Source organism: Polypterus senegalus, chromosome 6, assembly GCF_016835505.1.
Source record: "Polypterus senegalus isolate Bchr_013 chromosome 6, ASM1683550v1, whole genome shotgun sequence".
Taxonomy (NCBI): domain Eukaryota; kingdom Metazoa; phylum Chordata; class Cladistia; order Polypteriformes; family Polypteridae; genus Polypterus; species Polypterus senegalus.
In genome coordinates, this window is record NC_053159.1 from 170,390,464 (window position 1) to 170,412,341 (window position 21,878).

The following is a 21,878-nucleotide window of genomic DNA, read 5'->3' on the forward strand; positions in this document are numbered from 1 at the left end:
ATATAACGTGTCAGGCATTCCGATATATAAGATGGAGCGAGATTATTTAAGGCTTTATAAACCATAAGCAGTATTTTAAAGTCAATCCTGAATGACACAGGCAACCAGTGTAGTGACATCAAAACTGGAGAAATGTGTTCGGATTTTCTTTTCCCAGTTAGGATTCTAGCAGCTGCATTCTGCACTCGTTGCAAATGATTTATGTCTTTTTTGGGTAGTCCTGAGAGGAGTGCGTTACAGTAATCTAGTCTACTGAAAACAAAAGCGTGAATTAATTTCTCAGCATCTTTCAATGATATAAGAGGTCTAACTTTAGCTATGTTTCTTAAATGAAAAATGCTGTCCTAGTGGTCTGATGAATATGCGATTTAAAATTCAGATTACAGTCAACGGTTACCCCTAAATTTTTACTTCCGTCTTAACTTTTAATCCTAGTGCATTAAGTTTATTTCTGATAACCTCGCTGAATCCATTATTGCCAATTACCAAAATTTCAGTTTTCTCTTTATTTAGTTTGAGAAAATTACTATTCATCCATTCAGAAATACCAGTAAGACATTGTGTTAGTGTATCGAAAGAGTCGGAGTCATCAGGTGCTATAGATAAGTACAGCTGTGTGTCATCAGCATAGCTGTGGTAGCTCACATTGTAACCTGAGATAATCTGACCTAACGGAAGCATATAGATTGAGAATAACAGCGGACCCAGGATAGAGCCTTGTGGAACACCATATCGGATATCATGTGTCTTTGAGATTTGATTACCACAACTCACAAAGAATTTTCTCCCTGCCAGGTAGGATTCAAACCAATTTAAGACACTGCCAGAGAGGCCCACCCATTGACTAAGGCGATTTCTAAGAATATTATGATCAATGGTGTCAAATGCAGCACTCAGATCTAAGAGGATGAGAACAGATAAATGGCCTCTGTCTGCATTTACCCAAGTCATTTACTACTTTAACAAGTGCAGTTTCTGTACTGTGATTTGTTCTGAAGCCTGACTGAAAAGTATCAAGAATAGCATGTTTATTTAGGTGGTCATTTAACTGCATAATGACTGCCTTCTCTAAATTTTACTTAAGAAGGGCAGGTTAGAAATGGGTCTAAAATTTTCAAAGGCAGAGGGGTCAAGATTATGTTTCTTAAGAAGGGGTTTAACTACAGCAGTCTTAAGACAGTCTGGAAAGACCCCGTATCTAATGACAATTTACTATGTCCAGAATATTGTCAATTAGACGCCTGATATTTCTTTGAAAAACCTGGTTGGTATTGGGTCAAGGACGCAGGTGGAGGATTTCAGTTGAGAGATTATACTATGTAATTCAGGTAAATCTATCCTGGTGAAAGCATTTAATTTGTTTATAACGGAGTACCGGGGCTTTGGAGGTTCTGCAGTGTTCGGGAGATATACTATGTTATCTCTAATATCATTAATTTTTTGAGTGAAAAATACAGCAATGTTCTCACAGGTTTCACTGGAAGTATTCTGGGGGCATTCCTTTGTGTTCCCTGGGTTTAACAGACGGTCAATTGTTGAAAATAAGACTCTGGGATTACTAGCATTGTTATTTATAATATTAGAGAAATAGCAGCGCCTCTCAAGACGGACAGTGTTATTGTATTCTGTTATTTTAACTTTTAATATTTCATAGTGGATAGTTAGTTTAGTTTTCCTCCATTTACGCTCAGCTCTACGACATGTTCTTTTAAATCAGACACTCTTTGGGTCTTCCATGGAATAACAGTACTAGAGGATTTTTTAACTGTCTTTTCAGGTGCAACTATGTCAGCAGCAGTTCTTACTTTAGAGTTAAAGTTTTCCACTTTACTATTTACATTATCCTCGCTATTATAGCTGGCATTATAAACGGACTGATTGCTTAGAATAGTTGTAAGCTTTAAAGCTGCTGATGAGTCAAAGAAGCGTTTTTTAACAAAATGCTTCTCATGAGCGTTTTCTATCTTTATTTCTATATTAAATAGTAGAAGGAAATGGTCTGATAGACCGATATCAGTGACCTGCTTTATATCAACTTTAAGTCCTTTAGTAATCACTAAGTCTAACGTATGACCTGCTTTATGTGTAGGCTGATTTACGAGCTGCCTCAAATCAAAAGAGTCCAGGAGGTTCATGAATTCCTTTACCTTTTGGTCACACTGATTGTCGACATGAAAGTTAAAGTCACCGACTATTAAGAGTGCATCATAGTTTGTAACTAAAATTGACATTAAGTCAGAGAATTCCTCAAGGAAAGACGCGTTATATTTAGGAGGTCTATACACGGATAATACGAGAACGTGAGAATCTCCATGAATAACAACGGCGAGATACTCAAAGGACTTAAATTTACCAAAACTAACATCTTTACATTTTAATCGGCTCGAGTAAATGTTTGCCAAACCGCCCCCCCAAATTGAAGTTGACAATTTCAACAGTTAGTATTCTTGTAATTAATTGAGATAATAGAGTTGTCCAATTTAACAGATGATTCACTTTTAATCGGAATAAAGTGCATGGTGGTGGCCTGTTTTGCAGATCATGAATCATTTCTTGTTTGTGGTTCAGTGTAATTGGTATTCCACTCGTTGGTGTGTAGGACAGACTGGCATTATTGATTTTGCCAGGTTGGAGCCCAAGTCCTAGATTAGCAAGCTGCTGTCTGAGACTCTTGCTGCCAGAAGCAAAGTCTCAGTCTTCATGGTGGGGCCACTCATTGGAATGCAGTTTTGCACCTTATCCGATAAGATGAGCAATAGGGGCTTATGTGTACACAAGAATCCAATGGCAAGACCTATTTCTTCCTTTGAAAACGTCAACCACACCCTAACCAATTGCTCTTCTCACTCAGGCTACAGCTTATCCTTGCTGTAACTTTGGCTGTCCATAGCCAGAACCCTTGGATTATAGGGTGTGGTTGAAGCCATTCCATTACTCCAAAGGGCATCTTCATAAACGAGAGAGAGAGAGACCATACGTAAAACAATTCGTTTGCCTTGCTAACGATAAGAGCTGACTGATCACCAGCTGACCCAGCAGATGTAACAACCAAGGATACTGTGTGTATAAAATACTCTAAGAGAAACTGCAGTAACTGTGGCCAAAGATGAAGGAGGTGAGCTCCTGAACAAAGTAAGAAAGCACACTCCACATGCTTGGAAAAAGATGACTAGGAAATGCATAAAGCATCTCAAATCATACTGTAAGTACTAATTTGATTCAGAGAACTATTAATTGTAATTTAATAAATAGGACAAAGCCAGATTATTTCATTATATTATTGGTGTTGCTGTAAGGTAATAACCTTGAGTAGTAAGTTCTGGCTGTTCTCAGTTTCTTGTCCTAAACCCAATAAGAAAGTGCAGTGCTGCATCTCACACACAGAGGGAACTCTGTGTGGTCGCGGGTGGTAAGCCAGCCCAGAGATTATCTGTGAGCAAACAACTGCTACAATGTAGCCATGAAAAGCCTAATGACTAGTTAAAGAAATTAGTCATCTTAAACATATGAATTGATAGGTCAGAAATCATATGCGCCTTTTCTATAAGAGAGAAAGCATCTGTCTAAGCCAAGAGACAGAATTCATAAGTTGTGTTTCTTTCTCTATAGAAGAGAAAAAGATAAACAACGTTTCGTGAATTTTATGTTTTGTCTGTGAGTATAGTTTGTGTGTGTGTGTGTGTGTGTGTGTGTATGTACAGTGGTGTGAAAAACTATTTGCCCCCTTCCTGATTTCTTATTCTTTTGTATGTTTATCACACAAAATGTTTCTGATCATCAAACACATTTAACCATTAGTCAAATATAACACAAGTAAACACAAAATGCAGTTTTTAAATGATGGTTTTTATTATTTAGGGAGAAAAAAAATCCAAACCTACATGGCCCTGTGTGAAAAAGTAATTGCCCCCTTTGTCAAAAAATAATCTAACTGTGGTGTATCACACCTAAGTTCAATTTCCGTAGCCACCCCAGGCCTGATTACTGCCACACCTGTTTCAATCAAGAAATCACTTAAATAGGAGCTGCCTGACACAGAGAAGTAGACCAAAAGCACCTCAAAAGCTAGACATCATGCCAAGATCCAAAGAAATTCAGGAACAAATGAGAACAGAAGTAATTGAGATCTATCAGTCTGGTAAAGGTTTTAAAGCCATTTCTAAAGCTTTGGGACTCCAGCGAACCACAGTGAGAGCCATTATCCACAAATGGCAAAAACATGGAACAGTGGTGAACCTTCCCAGGAGTGGCCGGCCGACCAAAATTACCCCAAGAGCACAGAGACGACTCATCCGAGAGGTCACAAAAGACCCCAGGACAACATCTAAAGAACTGCAGGCCTCACGTGCCTCAATTAAGGTCAGTGTTCACGACTCCACCGTAAGAAAGAGACTGGGCAAAAACGGCCTGCATGGCAGATTTCCAAGACGCAAACCACTGTTAAGCAAAAAGAACATTGGGGCTCATCTCAATTTTGCTAAGAAACATCTCAATGATTGCCAAGACTTTTGGGAAAATACCTTGTGGACTGATGAGACAAAAGTTTAACTTTTTGGAAGGCAAATGTCCCATTACATCTGGTGTAAAAGGAACACAGCATTTAAGAAAAAGAACATCATAACAACAGTAAAATATGGTGGTGGTAGTGTGATGGTCTGGGAAGGTTCACCACTGTTCCATGTTTTTGCCATTTGTGGATAATGGCTCTCACTGTGGTTCGCTGGAGTCCCAAAGCTTTAGAAATGGCTTTATAACCTTTACCAGACTGATAGATCTCAATTACTTCTGTTCTCATTTGTTCCTGAATTTCTTTGGATCTTGGCATGATGTCTAGCTTTTGAGGTGCTTTTGGTCTACTTCTCTGTGTCAGGCAGCTCCTATTTAAGTGATTTCTTGATTGAAACAGGTGTGGCAGTAATCAGGCCTGGGGGTGGCTACGGAAATTGAACTCGGGTGTGATACGCCACAGTTAGGTTATTTTTTAACAAGGGGGCAATTACGTTTTCACACAGGGCCATGTAGGTTTGGATTTTTCTCCTAAATAATAAAACCATCATTTAAAAACAGCATTTTGTGTTTACTTGTGTTATATTTGACTAATGGTTAAATGTGTTTGATGATCAGAAACATTTTGTGTGTACTCGTCTAGATGCAGCAGGGGTATTGTCGTCATCATTATCACATCCAAATCTGGTGTGAGTGTGCACAGATATCTTTTATCTTGAATGTACCCTACATGCTCAAAATGAACAAAACTAATTTTGTCAGATCGATGCAACCTAATAGATGCTGGTTGCCGCACTACTTAATATTGTTTCACCTGTTGCTGAACCTTTAGTTGAACAGCAGTGTTATGTGTTGTAAGTACTGAAGCAGAAATTTGTTCAAAACTGAGGAGTACTTCATAAGGAATATTAAGTACCGTTTTTGTGGAGAAAATGAAATTGCACACTTCTTATCTGTTCTTTAAAAATTTGGCTGACGCCCAGAAATGGGCATAATTATGGGCCCAGCTTTTGAAGATTATGTGTTTGCTGTTTTGTGTGAGCTGGAGAACTCATTGGTATGGAAAAGAAGTTATAAATTGGGCTTTCAATTTTTAATTGGATCTTATAATGTCAAGGTTCCAACAAAATTTAAAATATTTTAAACTGAAAAATAAGTGAGCAACTCAAATGAACTCCTCTCCACAAAACCATAAAAGCAGTATGTTTTCGGAGCCCAAGCACAAGGTTAAAAACATAGAGAGAAATACTTTATAAAAAGCATATTACTGAAAGTGTAAAAAAAAGTTATATTAAAAATTTCCAGTAATGGTGCAGGAAAAAGGATTGATTTTTCTATAAAAAGGTGGTGACTCTGAATTTGAGTGTTTTGAAGAGTGGCTCAACAGGTAATCTTAGTATAATCCTAATAAATGAAAAGTAGTCTAAAACCTTACCCCTGAAATTCACCAGATTGCCTTTTACTTGGACTTTAACAACAAAGCAGTTGAACAAAGGAATTTATTTAGAGTCACATACTTGTGCTTTAGTGTCTTTGTTTGGTGAATTGAACTTGAAAGTATCAGGCAGAAAATGGATAAGTGAAGTTCATGGCTTTTGAGTGGAAGCTGTATCTGTATTGCACATGCAAGGAATTGTATTCAGCAACTTCAGGAGAGCCAGAGGTGATGATGAAATTTATCAACAAGATATTTTTGAAATGCACTGTTTTACCTTTTATTTTACTATTTTTATCATAGTTAATTACTTTAATTAAAGTAAAAATAACTTCTGGTATGATTCCATTGTATTCTTGCCCTGTCCTGATCAGTTTTAGTCTTGACAAGGATCCAAATTTGCTGGATTTTGAAAGATGAACATGAGCATGGACATTTTCTTAGCTCCTTGATGACAGATTGTCTAATTTGCCATTTCTAGTGTTGGGCTTCCGAGTACTTTTGGGGTAGGTGGCAATAAAACTTAGACGTGCTGAATTGATTATAACTCAAGAGTCACTAAAATATTCACACTGACAATGGAAGTTTCCAGGAATACACAGATTATTGATGGCTGAGTCAAAATTTAGAACAGAATATATGGCACTCGAAATTCTTATACAGTAGAAACACTCAGCTTGTCGATATACATACAAATATGCAACAAGTATAATAAGAAAACATTTCTATGTTCAGAAAACTAGTAACTGATTCCTCACTGTATTTACTTTTCACACCTACTTTCTGGTTGGTAGTTTTCTGAAGGAGTTTCACAAATGTGAATAGACCATTCAGTGCATCAAACTTGTTTGTCTAATTGGAGATTGGGACTTGCTAATGCAAACTGAGCAATTGTTACTGAGGAAAAAGAAAACTGATGTGGACAACAAAAATTATACCTATACTTTGAGCAAGCAATGATTGATAGCAAATGACAAACATTCAATCAAGTGTGATCTTGGCCAAACAGCTTATGTTTAGTTAGGTGCCATGCAGAACTCTATATGAAAAAAATCCTCTTTTGTGTTTCTTTACCATCTTATATATATGTTGAAAACGAACTTCTGGAATTGTATCTGTTTCTTATAAGAAACATCAGGAGACTACTTTAATTTTCAAGAAACAGAAACATTTTATTTAAATATATGCAGTATTTGCTTTGTATACATAGCATAGTGAAGTGAATTAGTCGGGGATGGGATGGGAGATTCTTATTTTTAATTTACTCCTTATCCCACATCTCACTCTGCCTTGTTTCTGAAAAAGCTCTGTTTGAGATTGAATAAGTAGTTGTCAAGTTGATATTTGGCATGTGACTTATGCCACTCATACCCAGGTGTGATTGAATGTAGACACTTATTGTCTCATTTGTTACATGTGTTTCACTGCTTTCATGTTGGCATGTTCCAGTGACAAACGCCACAGACGTGCTGAGTAAATATTTTACTCTGAACTAAAAGTCAAACTGCACATGTGAATTAACCACTCAATAAGGCATTAATTAATTATTAATTAACGAAAATTGCCCAAATCACAGTGATCAAGTTTTTTTTGGATTAAGGAGAAAAAATGGGGCCTCAAGCATTATTTTTTTTATCTCATTATTTATGTGTACTGTATTTGTTGACACCTTGTAGTACTAGGTTGTTGTACTGTGTTAGCCATCATGAATGTAGAGAAAAGCCAAGCAAAATGACACCTTTTATTGGCTAACTAAAAAGAGTACAATATGCAAGCTTTCAAGGCAACTCCGGCCCCTTCTTCATGCAAGATGTAATGTTGACACCTTTAAATTCAATTTTATTGTCACGTGTACCAAGTACAGTGGAATTTTTACTTGCTTTTCAGTCACATTGCCACTATTCTGCAGGAATTGCTAGTCAAGCATGTAGCTTACCTTTAATAAACAACTTTTATGCAAATCTTGTATATTTGTACTGTGAAGGCAAAAGAGACGCAGAAAGGGTTAGGAATTTGCCTCATACTATTCTTTTATTTCCATTCAATAGAGCTGAAGTTATAAAATAAGTGTGTCAGACAGAACACCATCAACATTAGAAAGTCACAGTAAAGAAGTTGATGTTGCATTTGTCAGTTCAGTCAGTCAGTCATTATCCAACCTATATCCTAAAATATCCTATAAATAGGAACAGTGGCGGTGGAGGCATGTTTGAGGTTGGCTTATTGGAGCAGAAAAAGACAGTCATGTGAGATGCAGTGCACTCTCATAAACATTTTCCAGTGTCCCCATAAGTTGGTCCCTGTAAGACCTGTGGAACATTCATATGTAAAATGCCTATTGACTTACTTTGCAGAGATTGTTTGACTAGAAAGTAATGTAAATTATGTATTATAGTCTTGGTGTGAATGGTACTATGTGCACTAAAGTGACTATATGTTCACTACATCTCCCAAAACACCCATGGGTACTGAGAAGCATATTTTTTAATATTTATATACATTTAACTTGTAGAATAATACTTTGTTTTTATAATTTGACCCTTTCATGGAGACTGACTGACTGATCCTTTAATTATTTTTAAGAAAGATGTAAAAAACACAAGCATTAATGGCTTTAATTTACTTATTTCTGAGTATGTCTGAGTATTTGTACTTCTCTGTGCATATGGATGGAGATCTGGGAGCATTTAGAAGTACTGTGCACTGTAACATTGAATCAACTATGTGTGAATTTAGGTAATGTGTACTGGGTGATGTAGGGATATAAAGTTCTACTGCTAAAGTTGTTCTGTTTCATGCACTTGACTGGAAATACAGATTGTAAATGACATATCTGCAATGTAGGACAATGGTACTGCAAAATACCAGACATTGGAGCAGAACCTACACTCACCTAAAGGATTATTAGGAACACCTCTTCAATTTCTCATTAATGCAATTATCTAATCAACCAATCACATGGCAGTTGCTTCAATGCATTTAGGGGTGTGGTCCTGGTCAAGACAATCTCTTGAATGGAAACTGAATGTCAAAATGGGAAAGAAAGGAGATTTAAGCAAGTTTGAGCGTGGCATGGTTGTTGGTGCCAGACGGGCCGGTCTGAGTATTTCACAATCTGCTCAGTTACTGGGATTTTCACGCACAACCATTTCTAGGGTTTACAAAGAATGGTGTGAAAAGGGAAAAATATCCAGTATGCAGCAGCCCTGTGGGTGAAAATGCCTTGTTGATGCTAGAGGTCAGAGGAGAATGGGCCGACTGATTCAAGCTGATAGAAGAGCAACTTTGACTGAAATAACCACTTATTACAACCGAAGTATGCAGCAAAGCACTTGTGAAGCCACAACACGCACAACCTTGAGGCGGATGGGCTACAACAGCAGAAGACCCCACCGGGTACCACTCATCTCCACTACAAATAGGAAAAAGAGGCTACAAGTTACATGAGCTCACCAAAATTGGAGAGTTGAAGACTGGAAAAATGTTGCCTGGTCTGATGAGTCTCGATTTCTGTTGAGACATTCAAATGGTAGAGTCAGAATTTGACGTAAACATAATGAGAACGTGGATTCATCATGCCTTGTTACCACTGTGCAGGCTGGTGATAGTGGTGGTGGTGTAATGGTGTGGGGGATGTTTTCTTGGCACACTTTAGGCCCCTTAGTGCCAATTGGGCATCGTTTAAATGCCACGGGCTACCTGAGCATTGTTTCTGACCATGTCCATCCCTTCATGACTACCATGTACCCATCCTCTGATGGCTACTTCCCGCAGGATAATGCACCATGTCACAAAGCTCGAATCATTTCAAATTGGTTTCTTGAACATGGCAATGAGTTCACTGTACTAAAATGGCCCCCACAGTCACCAGATCAAAACCCAATAGAGCATCTTTGGGATGTGGTGGAACGGGAGCTTCGTGCCCTGGATGTGCATCCCACAAATCTCCATCAACTGCAAGATGCTATCCTATCAATATGGGCCAACATTTCTAAAGAATGCTTTCAGCACCTTGTTGAATCAATGCCACGTAGAATTAAGGCAGTTCTGAAGGCGAAAGGGGGTCAAACACCGTATTAGTATGGTGTTCCTAATAATCCTTTAGGTGAGTGTATATGTCATCAATTCATAGTGTAATTCATTTAAACAATTTCATTTGTCTGGTTTTGCTACAATGCATTTGCCTTGTGTATCAAAAAGAAAAAAAAGTCTCAGACATTGGTTTGAGGATGTTTGTAGGGATCAGCAATATTTTGTTTAGTTTGAGCTCTATATCATGTTTTGTGTTTTGTTTAGTCTTGTGCTAAAATTATTTGTATGTCTTATTTTCACTTTTTTTGTAATCCAAACAGATTACTTAAAAGACGATCTTGACAACTATTTGAAACAGCTACATATAGTTAAAGTTGTGCGACAAAAAGAAAGAAAAGGCCTAATTACTGCCAGATTACTTGGAGCCTCTGTAGCTACGGGGGAAGTTCTGACGTTTCTCGATGCTCACTGTAAGTACTTTGCTATTAATTCAGCAGTCCAATACGTACAGTAAAACCTCATATTCATATACATAGCCACATTGTTAGTCCTGTAAACTGCCTCTTTCTGTGCATAATCGATTTGTTTGTTTATATATGTATATTATAATATTTAACTCCCCTCCATTCAGCCTTTACTTCACACTTACTTGACAGGTTTATATCAGCTTGCTACTCTGTCACAACAGTAGTAGAGGATTTATGCTTTGCCCAAACATTGATACGTTGCGCATGGTTTTTTATACACAGCTGAAGTAGGCTTTAAAGCCTTTGGTTTTGAATCTGATCAGTTTTATGAAATAGAGAACCCGAAGAGCCTCGGGAAAGGGAGAAGCCTTCTCCTCCTCTAAGAAATTTGAGATTCTGTAAGATACCAGGAATAATTGGTATATGGCTAAATAATAGCCATCCTACTGATGATTGAGCAGGCCAAAGGATTTGTTTTGAAAACTTTCCAAAACCATTTTTGTCTTTTATTTCCGTAACAGACTTCTTGTTCTTGTATTCCAAAAAAACAAAAGACAAAAAAGTTGGGTACATGAATAGCACTCTGTGATGGCAAGCTGATACCTATTAAGTAATCTGAGTAATATTTTGTAATAGGTGTTTCTTTGTTACTTTCTGAAAGTTTTGTTTTTGCAGTAGTCTTCACCATTTTCTCTTCATTATAGTGCAATATACACTTCTCACACAGCATATAATCTACTGAAGCCCATGACAATTTTAATTCACTGTAGACATTAAGTATAGGAAGCCAGATACATTTTATGAACCCCACATTTCTTTAAAATATAGACAAGTGATGTAAATGGCTAATCTTCCCAGTGCAAGGTAGACCTTGTCATCATGCTAAAGGGCTTCCTTGGAAAGCAGGATGAATGCACAGATTCTTCCCTTAATTATCTCTTCTGTCTTGTGAAGAAGAAAGTATTGCATTTTCCAAAGCTACTGTGGCAGCATTTGCTTCTGACAAACAAGATCTGTCTAAGTGGAATCAACAGAATTGTATCTCATTTTACATTTGGAAAACATTTTGCATTTTTTTTCATTGATTATTTTTTTAAGATTCTTTATATGATGCAACATGTTTTGAAGGTTCACAAGCTATTATTAAATATCCTGATCCCATCACCATTGTAGTCCTGATAACCAACAGTGATGAGGCAGCTTACAGATAAGATATGCCTTTTGGTACAATGGTGACAGAGCAACAATTTCTCCCTTAGTGTCGGCAAAATCAAGGAGTTAGTTACAGACCTCAAGAAGCAGGTGGCAGGCCACATTTCTGTTTATATTGGATGGAATGCTGTTCGGAGTGTCAGGAGCTTTAACTTTAGTTTTGGAAGGATTAGCGGCTAGATTTTTTTTTTTTAATTCTTCATTATACCAGTTCTTCAATTTTTTTTTTTTTTACACAGTATAATCTAGTATGGCTGACATTCTACTTCAACAACAATACTTGTCCACTGAGTAAACAACACATGCAGTGCTTCCATTTTTTAGACTGAAAGCTCTCCCAGACATTTTTTTTCTGCTACTGCTTATAAACTTAAAAAATGCCTATTTGTAATAATAATCTTTCTCACCAAAAAAAGACAAACATTTATTAAATTATTCATTGACTTAATAATGTTGGCAAGACATAATAACTTGTCAGCAGTGTTGGCCAAAATGTGCACCGCAGACTGATACCGATGTCATAATTTTTTAATGAACATCAGCCAATAACAGTATGGTCACAGATATACATCATTTTATACATCACTCATCATTTTAAAATTTCATAGAATTGTACTTGGTAATGTTGCAAGAATTTGGGCATGACTTCATTATCTTCTTTGTTGTATATCTACTCTTCAGAAAACCATTGCTTCAATTCTAACACATTATTTTTAGCTGTCCTGAGAGTCCTAGCACATGTAGCAATATAGGCAATAATTAGCACAGAGTGAGGTCAGACAGGTGAGGTGTGTGCGTGCAAATATTGCTGAACATGACAGCGTTCAAAGTTTATAAACTCAATAACTGTCTCCCAAATTCTTTCAGAATAATTTGATATCATAATGGCTAGTGAAAATGGAGAGCTGGTAGGTTAAGATATTTTACAGTAACTGAAAATTATAAAATTTATTTCAGTATTATTTTTAGGCAGAAATTGTCTTCCATATTTAAACTTTAATCTTTAGAGACTTTAACATTATCAGTTATTTTTCATGTTCATCCAAAAGTATTGGAGTAGGCTCGAATCCTGCATTGAAGCTGTTTTAATACATAGGTGAACAGTTTATCTGTGGCTTAGCTAATTGGAGTGCTTGAGGAATGTGTTACTCAGAAATGTAGGTTTCAGGCATTGGGTGTGCCAGCATCATTTTAGATTGCATACTTGTGCTTTCCTTTATGCACAGTAAGTAGACACTGCATTTTAACATATTTCACAAAAGCTCAATCAATCAATCAATCAACATTTATTTATATAGCACATTTTCATACAAAAAATGTAGCTCAAAGTGCTTTACAAAATGAAGAATAGAAAAATAGAAGACACAATAAAAAATAAACATAAGTCAACATTAATTAACATAGAATAAGTAAGGTCCGATGGTCAGGATGGACAGAAAAAACAAAAAAAAGAAAAAAAAGAAAATCTGTAGGGGTTCCAGACCAAGGGACCGCCCAGTCCCCTCTGGGCAATCTACCTAACATAAGTCAAACAGTCCTCTTTGTATTTAGGGTTTTTATGGAAGGACCTGATGATGATGGTTACGTAGACTTCTGGCTTTCAGTCCATCAATGTTGGTGCATCATGATGCTTTGAGTAGGTGGTGGTGGCGCAGGCCGCCACCACAAAGAAACCGGAAAAAGAAACAGAAGAGAGAGTAGGGGTCAGTACGGAAAAGCTGTGGTTTTATTTTATCATAAGCTTAAAGTAAATGACTGAATTGTAAATGGGTCAGATTTTTGAACCTGGACCAAAAGCATTGTTAAAAACTTAAAAAATATCCATTCCTGTAATGAAGCTGTTTTAGATTTTCTGCTTTCTTTTTGCAGGCTGTTTTAGTCAGCTACTCTTAAAGCTATGCCTTGTGTTGCACGTGAGAAATTCCAAGTTATGCTCACAGTGTTGCAGTGGTTCAAGGTTCAGGATTAAAGATTTTATATATATAAAATATATTTGTGTAGGTATACAGTATTAACTTTGCTTTGAATTTGTACAAAGAGATTTTCCCTTTATTTCACAGCTGAATAACTATTGACTTACACAATAAACAATTCCAACCTCCTTTTGAAAAATTAATTTAATAAAGTAAATTAATGTGGCACACAATCACAAATTATTTCTACACATTGACATTTCTGGGTAAAAATGACAGGTTTGGCATGAGTTTTTTTTTTTAATTTGGGTAACTAAAGAGTAAAGGGATGCCCTTTTTGGATTAGTGATTGAAAAATAAGTGATATGTGTATTTTTTTCTTTATTATTTTATATACCATGATTGTGAAGAAATAACGTCTAATTGAAAAATAGCAAACTAATTTGTTAACTGTGGCAACTGGAAAGATTAAAGTACATTCTAATTTATTTTACCGTTTCACAAATTAAAAAAAAAAAAAAAACTTTCTGCTGCATTAAAAAAGAAATACTATCCATCTACTTTCTAAATTACTTGATTTGTTCCATGGTAGTGTCAAAAGTAATTGTAGCTAACTTTGCACTAATGCATCAACCATAATTTTGTGATAAAACATGAAGATGGATTTCATCAGACATGTCAATATAACTCATTATATTTACGACTATATTTAAATAGAGAGATAGATATATATCATAATATATACTGTGAAGGACAACCGGGTTCCATGCCCGGCCGGGATGCCCCTACTGCATCTGTTCCAGGGGAGCAACCATGGGCAACTCAATACCTCCCTCGGGACGCTTGGTGGTAGCCTCCCTGGCCGACGGTAATCCCCTAACCGGTAGCATGGCTCCATGGGAGATGGAGTCTTCCACAGCCCGGTTGGGAGCTCGGATGGCCGCTAGGTGGAGCTCCATGGAGTCAACAGCCCGGCTGGACGAGTCTTCAGCCCCACCTGGAAGTGCAATTAGGACCAGGTGGTCAAGCACCTGGGACGCTTCCAGGTGGGCTATAAAAAGGGCCAGCCACCACCACTCGGGGGCCAGAGTCGGGAGGAGAGGAGTGGTGGTAAAGGACAAAGAGCGTGGGTTGTGTTGCAGTTGGGCTGTCTGGCACGGGGAAGACATGTCCCACAGCTGAAGATCAATAAAAGTTTGTTATTGTACGTGCCTCTGCGTCCGTCTCTGTGCCGGGTCGGGCACAGTGTCCTTATTATATATATATTTATGTAATATGTAAATAGTATGTGTGTGTAAATATAGATATATAATATCGAGAGAGAGAGAGAATGTGCTTATAGCTCATTGCTGCACCCACCACATGACAAACCATCTGGATTGGTACCCAAATGCAGCAGATGATACCTCAGCACCACACTGAAACAGTGTGAGGTTTTTTTTTTTTTTTTTACAGTGGCTGGAGTGCCAATCCTGCCACCAAACCCCATGTTTTCCCTGTAAGTTGGAGGACCTGCTTGCAGGGCTGGATGCAGATTAACATAATTTTCAGGATAAGGGCCTTGCTCAAGGACCCAATGGAGTAGAGTTGCGTGTGGCAATTATGGGATTGAAACCGGCAACCTTCCAATTGCCGGCACAGATCCCTAGCCTCGGAGGCACCACTCCACTCCTATATAATATAATAAAACATTTATAATAAAAAAAATTATAGTCAAGTGAAATTTAGCTAGGCTTAGATTTTATTTGAAGACCTAAAGTATCCTTTGTCAAAAGGGAAGGAACAAAAGAGGCAAATATTTTTTTATGGTCCTATATGTATGATTATCTGAGTCTGAATTATGTTGATGTACATTTTCAAATCTTGCCATTAATGTGCTTTTATAATAGTTTGAAATTGTTTGTAAATCTGTATTTTGCTATGGATTATACTTAATTAACATTATCCGCTTGTTTTTGTTATGGTTCTTACTGATTTTCCTTGTTTTTGTATCCCAAGTATTTATTGTAATTTCAAGGTTAGGTCATATATATGTATATATATGTGTGTGTGTGTATACAATATGTACAGTATATGTATACAACAGTTTTTTAAACTATGCAGTTCTAAATTTAATTTTATACACAATATGGACTTAACTGTAGAAAACACATGCATTATCTGGTATGTTAAAGAACAGAGTAAATTTTAACTGGGCAGTATCTATTTTAATTCATCTGGAGTTTTACAGCAGGGATGTGGCTGCTGCAGTAGGCATTGATGCTTTTGAGTCAACAGGGTTTCATAAACATCTATTTAATTTTTCCAGCACCTTGTTAAATTAATATCTCAAGGATTTCAGGCAGTTTTGGAGGGAAGGTTGTGTAGTCTTAAAGAATAAAACTTCATTTTCACTGTTCTCATTTTAGGTGAGTGTTTTCATGGTTGGCTAGAGCCTTTGCTAGCAAGAATTGCTGAAAACAACACAGCAGTGGTTAGCCCGGACATTACAACAATTGACCTTAATTCTTTTGAATTTATGAAACCCTCTCCATATGGACAAAACCATAATCGTGGTAACTTTGACTGGAGTTTGTCATTTGGATGGGAGGGTGTTCCTGATCATGAGAAACAAAGAAGAAAAGATGAAACATACCCAATTAAGTAAGTAAACCAAATCATTACCTTACATAGTCACTTTCCACTGAAATGTATAAGGTGTCATTTTGTTAAAGTTTCTTCATGGGTTTCTTTGTAGTATGTTTTTTTTTTATTATCAGACTAATAGACACATTGCTTGTATGATTTCTATTTATTTATTTCAATTTAAAAAAAAAAAAAGTAACTTAAGTTTGTAGTGCCTTGTCTGTATATACTTACATGCACGCAATATGTGTTATGTGTTGTTTGATACCTGCCTAATGTATACCTGCTTTTACATGTAAATCTCCTACATCATGCTTATTGCATTTTCTGTGAAGACTTTTAACAAAATTTTAAATGAAACAGAAAACAGTCAAAAAGCTATGTATATTGAGTTGAAGATGTATTGTGTACCTATTGATCAGCAGAGATTTATCTTTTAATTTCCTTGCATTTATATTTTTGTAAGCAATATTTCAGATGCATGCATACCACTTTCTGAATTTAGAAATTGTGGTACCAGTTTGTTTTATCATTTTTCTCAATAAGTAAATTTTTGGCTGTCTCATTTTCATCTGCTTTATCGTTAAATCTTTAAAACAAATTTTATTTTTTCTCTTGCCAACTTTCTTTTGAACAGTGAAAAGCAAATAAGAATACAAAAAAGCAGACGTCTTTACAAAAAGTGCTCTTTATACTGTTCTACTTGTTTTCAATCTACATGTAAATGGTTGCTGGCACTTCTCACCACCCCCTAAACCTCTAGTGATTCTCATGCTTTGATTGTGGTTGAAATATAAGGCACTATGATTATAGCTGTCTGTACATTTGAAAATTCATAAAGATGCAGAAAGTACAGTATACGTATATGTTAGTGGCAGACTTACCTGCCATCTATAAATGTACATACTGTATTACAATAGTATTAATCCATTTTATTTTTATAGTATTTTTTCAATGATCAAAATACTTCACAAAAATTCAAAATGAACAGCAATGCATATACAACATTGGAAACAATATTTGCATTAAACACTCCATAAATATAAATACAGTTACAGTGGTCAATGCTGGACAAAATGAATACATGGGAATGTTTGGACCTGAGATATGTTACGGTGAAGGAAGTAAAAAAGTTTCCTTATGTGGACAGAATAAGAAAGGAAGGAATTAAAATTATGCCACTATTCCTTGCAGTAGATATCATCACCAAGAGTAATCTTCTTAAGCTGACCTTTAGGACCAATTAACATTACTTTGGTGTAGTTACTCTTCAATAATCAATAGAATTTTAAAATTTCTGCAGAGGAGAGATGGCAGTGGCTGATGCTGGGTATCTGGCAGTATGTGCAGACAGCAGTGGTGATGACAGACATCTTCTTCAAGGTTTAGTTACCATATACTGTTTGAATAAATGGGGTAGTTGGACAGTTACTAATGTTCTGGTGTTGGTTTTCTGAAATTGGCTAATGCTTTCATAATCATTAATGAGCTGTACACCTGATTGGTTCTGTTTGGTTGTAGTTGAAGATTCATCTTACTGGTATAAAGTTTGCCAGTTAGTCATTTGTAGATTTCTATATTGTTATAATTATTTTGATAGTTTCTGTTATCCCAAATTTACTTCTGTCTAAAGCTGTAGTGTTCCTCCATACACAACTACTACTATATGGTTTTCTTGTAGTTTCTAATAAATACCTTTTTGATATATGTTGCTACAGTAATGGTGATTTGACAAATCCTTATTTATCATTTTCTTTCAAACTAGTCATTTGTCACTTTTTAAAAAGTTTTATACTGTAATTAATGGGATATGAAACAAAAATTACACTCTGTCTATGTTGCCACTTACGGTAAAGGCATGTAGTGAGCATTTATTTGTCAGGGGTGAGATGTGTAGAAGTACTTGGTATTTTATTGTGCTGGTACTTTAACCCACAGTCTTTTTTCATCCATCAAAGGTTTCGCTGAATGAATCATTTACATTAGGTAACAATCATGTGTGCTGTGATGTTGGAAAATAACTTTTTCAAAGGCCTTGTTTTTTCATAACGCCGTGCGTAGAACTCACACTAACATGGTGTAAGCACAAAAGCGGGAATGTGCGTATGCACAGAAAAATCCAGATGCATAAATCTGTGCGTATGCAAACTTCCACGTTCATTCTGCTACATAAATCCCGGTCAGTGTGAAAAGTAACGCACGTGCACGCGCCTGCTGTCCCGCCCCAAATGCTCCCAGAATTACAACTTTTTGAATATGTAAATCAATATAAATAGCCCTTAAGCTCAGTCTTCTGTGAAAAGACAATGGGAAAAGCACGGGGGAAAATAGAATTTCAGCGAATAAGTAGAGGCAAGGAAAAACGTACTATTTGTTGGCTTAAACAATAATATAATAAACAAAAGGAAGTTGATTGAGTGACAGAGTGTCGGAGAAACTCGAAAGCTCAAGTACACAAAGTCGCACAGTGCCCAAATTAAAAAACAAGTTGTCAGATATCAAAGTCGCAGTGAAAAGGCATGTCATAGCCCACCGTCTGAGTGTCATATGAAAGCTTATTAGGGTACAGAGAAAATATAATAGGCACACAGTGGGGGAAAAAAACATGAAATGTCAACTTTTAATCTCGAGATTTCCACTTTAATAACGTAGTTTATTTTGTCACTAGCAGAATACCCGCGCTTCGCAGCGGAGAAGTAGTGTGTTAAAGAAGTTATGAAAAAGAAAAGCAAACATTTTAAAAATAACGTAAGATGATTGTTAATGTAATTGTTTTGTCATTGATATGGGTGTTGTTGTCATATCTATCTATTTATATATATATATATATATATATATATATATAGCAAAATACCTCGATTGGCAGCGAGAAGTAAAAAGAAAAGGAAACATTTTAATAATAACGTAACATGATTGACAATGTAATTGTTTTGTCATTGTCATGAGTGTTGCTGGCATATATATATATATATATATATATACACACACACATATATACATACTGTATATACACATATATATATATATATACAAATCTACATGTATATACACATATATATATATTAGGGGTGGGACTCTATTAAAAAAATTAATCCAATTAATTAGAGGCTGTGTAAGAATTAATCTTGATTAATCGTATGTAATGCACACGTAAATTTGCCCCAAACCGCAAATGTTTTTTTTTTTTTTTAATTTAAAAGGGTTTTAGTGGGTGACAGAATCAAATAATAGACATGGACATGAATATTGTAAACTGAGGCTGTTTTAATTTCTGAAAAAAAACCTTTAAACTGCATTTGAATTCAAAACAGAAACAAAAATATCATCCCTGGTTAAAATTGGGCAGACTTAAAATAAAGTGGTAGTTTAAGTACTTTAAGTACATTTTCAGAATGGTATTGTCTTTAAATAATTATAACCAAAATTTCAACATAAAGTGCAGTTTTCTTCTTAAAAAATAAGTCAGAAACATAAAAGGTAATTTAACCAACTTAATCTTTAAACTCTGAGTAACATTAGCCAAAATTATTTTGTACATTAGACTAAAACAGTGTGATCATTTTATAATTAGATGTAATTAGAATTACTAACGGTCACGGAAGTCCAATGATCCCCAGTAAGAGCCACAAAGTCCGCTTTCTGTAATGCATCTAATTTTGCTTGCTTTTCAGTGTGCACAAAACCATGCTTTTATCAAGGCTTCTCGGGTAGTCGAAATGATCAGTCGTAGGAACGCGCTTTATTCCGACTCTAACATTTTTGTAGCTGTGATGTGTGCATCAGTGTAATGGATGTACCAGGAAATCATGCATTGACAAAAGTTCCCGTTTGCTTGGAATTGAAAGTGTGATTAAATGCGTTATTTTTTAACGCGTTATGGAGTACATGCATGGAAGCTTCTCAGCTGTGCTTGTGCTAATAAAGGGAAACATTTTAAAAATAACGTAACATGATTCTGAGTTAACCGAATATTTTTTCATACGTCCAAAACCAAGGAGATGCGAAGGTAAAATGAATCGGTAGCTACAGTACATACTCAGTGCATCCCTCTCGAATCGAACCTCAATTTCGCATTAGAGACAAAGACTCTACAATTGCGCCACAGCGTGTGGCTTGTCTATGCGAGAGTATGTACTGTAGATCGGGGTATATATATATATATACATTTATATATATATACCCGTGTACCGCAGTGGAGAAGTAGAAGTTATGAAAAAGAAAAGGGAACATTTTAAAAATAACTTAACATGATTGTCAATATACAGTAATTGTTTTGTGAGTGTTATTGAATGTTGCTGTCATCAAGGATTTGATTATCATTATTTGTTTCAATCAGGGTCGTATTTGTACGATGTGTTGTGTTCAAGTTACATTCCGTGTTTGTCAATCGTTGTAAAGATAAGAGGTTTCATTCATCGATTAGTTTCTTACTGCATCAATAAACAGCTCGTCTTCCTCTTTATCTGAGATGTGACAAACTGCATGCACGGGTTTTTTTACACTGTCTTCCTTTAGCGGGACATTCACTTTTTCCACCGTGTGCTTTGTTTCCGCAGTAGCTGCACTTATGAATATGATTGTATGTATCAGACGCGTCATATTTTTCTGCTGCCTTCTCAATTGTGTAATTCGGTTTTTGTTCAGCACTCTTTGGAACTGTTGCTTTTTGTCTGTGCACTGCGTCAGTTCACGTGAGCCGCTTGGTGTTCTTGCATCGAAGGTTCCCAGCTGTGCTGGTGCCATCTCGTGTAATGTCAGCTAAGACCCGGCTGTGACGATGTGGGTTCTGGCTCCACACTCCCTTTGATGTTGGAAGCACTTGAACCCAACACCGTCGATAATGTAACCGAGTGAGCTAGTCAATGGAGGCAAATTACTGAGCAAGGGGAAGGTAAAAAGTGCAAAAGTGCTTTTATTTAAAACAGTCAACAAAAACAGTGTTCATAAATAAATAGTGCAGTTCTTCATATTCATTAAATAAATAATCCATAAAAAGAACGTGGAGTAAAACCAATAAATAGAAAAAAAACAATCCTTAAAAACGAGAGGTTAAAATCTTTTTAGGAAGCTGTCTTTAAAACAAAAACAAATCCGGTGCTTTTCTGTATGCGTCTCACCTGCTTATCCCGTATGGGCCAAGCAGCAGGCAAGACGCTCTCTACAGCTGCCCTCCTCAAACACACGCAAGACTGGAGACCTCCCGATCCCTGGCTTCGGTTTGGCTCTCATCCCAGCCTCGAGACTTGGACTCCTTGGTCTCCAGGACGCTCACACCAAGGACTGCCACTCCAAGCCTCCCGACTTCCGCTGCCTTTCTGCGGCCTTCTGCGGCTCGTCGCTTTCACCTTGGTCACTCCCGCTACCTGCTCGCTCAGCGGAGCGACATCAACACAAACACGTGGGTGTCGGCCTAACACCCAGCTTCCATGCAGCTGTCCACGGCCATTCGCTCGCACGTCCGCTCGCTCTTCGCGGCTCTCTCCCTCTCACCGACCTGCTTCCTCTACTGCTCCCGATAACCTCCGTCCTCTCATTTCCTTTCTCCGATCGTTTCTTTCTCTATTCCCGAACATTTCTTTTCTCCCCAACCGACTTGCGCTTCTTTTAAAAACGTGAGGGGCCATCACAGCTGCAGCATTAGCCACGGGAGCAATCACGAATGTGGGCAGTTCCCCACCTGTGCACACG

General features: G+C 36.8%; 1 protein-coding gene across 4 annotated transcripts in view; it reads left to right on the plus strand.

Moving 5' to 3' along the window:
- The window catches only part of galnt3 (UDP-N-acetyl-alpha-D-galactosamine:polypeptide N-acetylgalactosaminyltransferase 3 (GalNAc-T3)), a 94,134-nt gene that overhangs the window by 34,852 nt on the left and 37,404 nt on the right, over positions 1–21,878 (plus strand). For all 4 annotated transcript variants that reach the window (XM_039757531.1, XM_039757529.1, XM_039757530.1 and 1 more), the window contains 2 exons: positions 10,294–10,443; positions 15,974–16,208. In XM_039757531.1, coding sequence (XP_039613465.1) covers positions 10,294–10,443; positions 15,974–16,208 — 385 coding nt within the window. The remainder of the gene's footprint in view (positions 1–10,293; positions 10,444–15,973; positions 16,209–21,878) is intronic.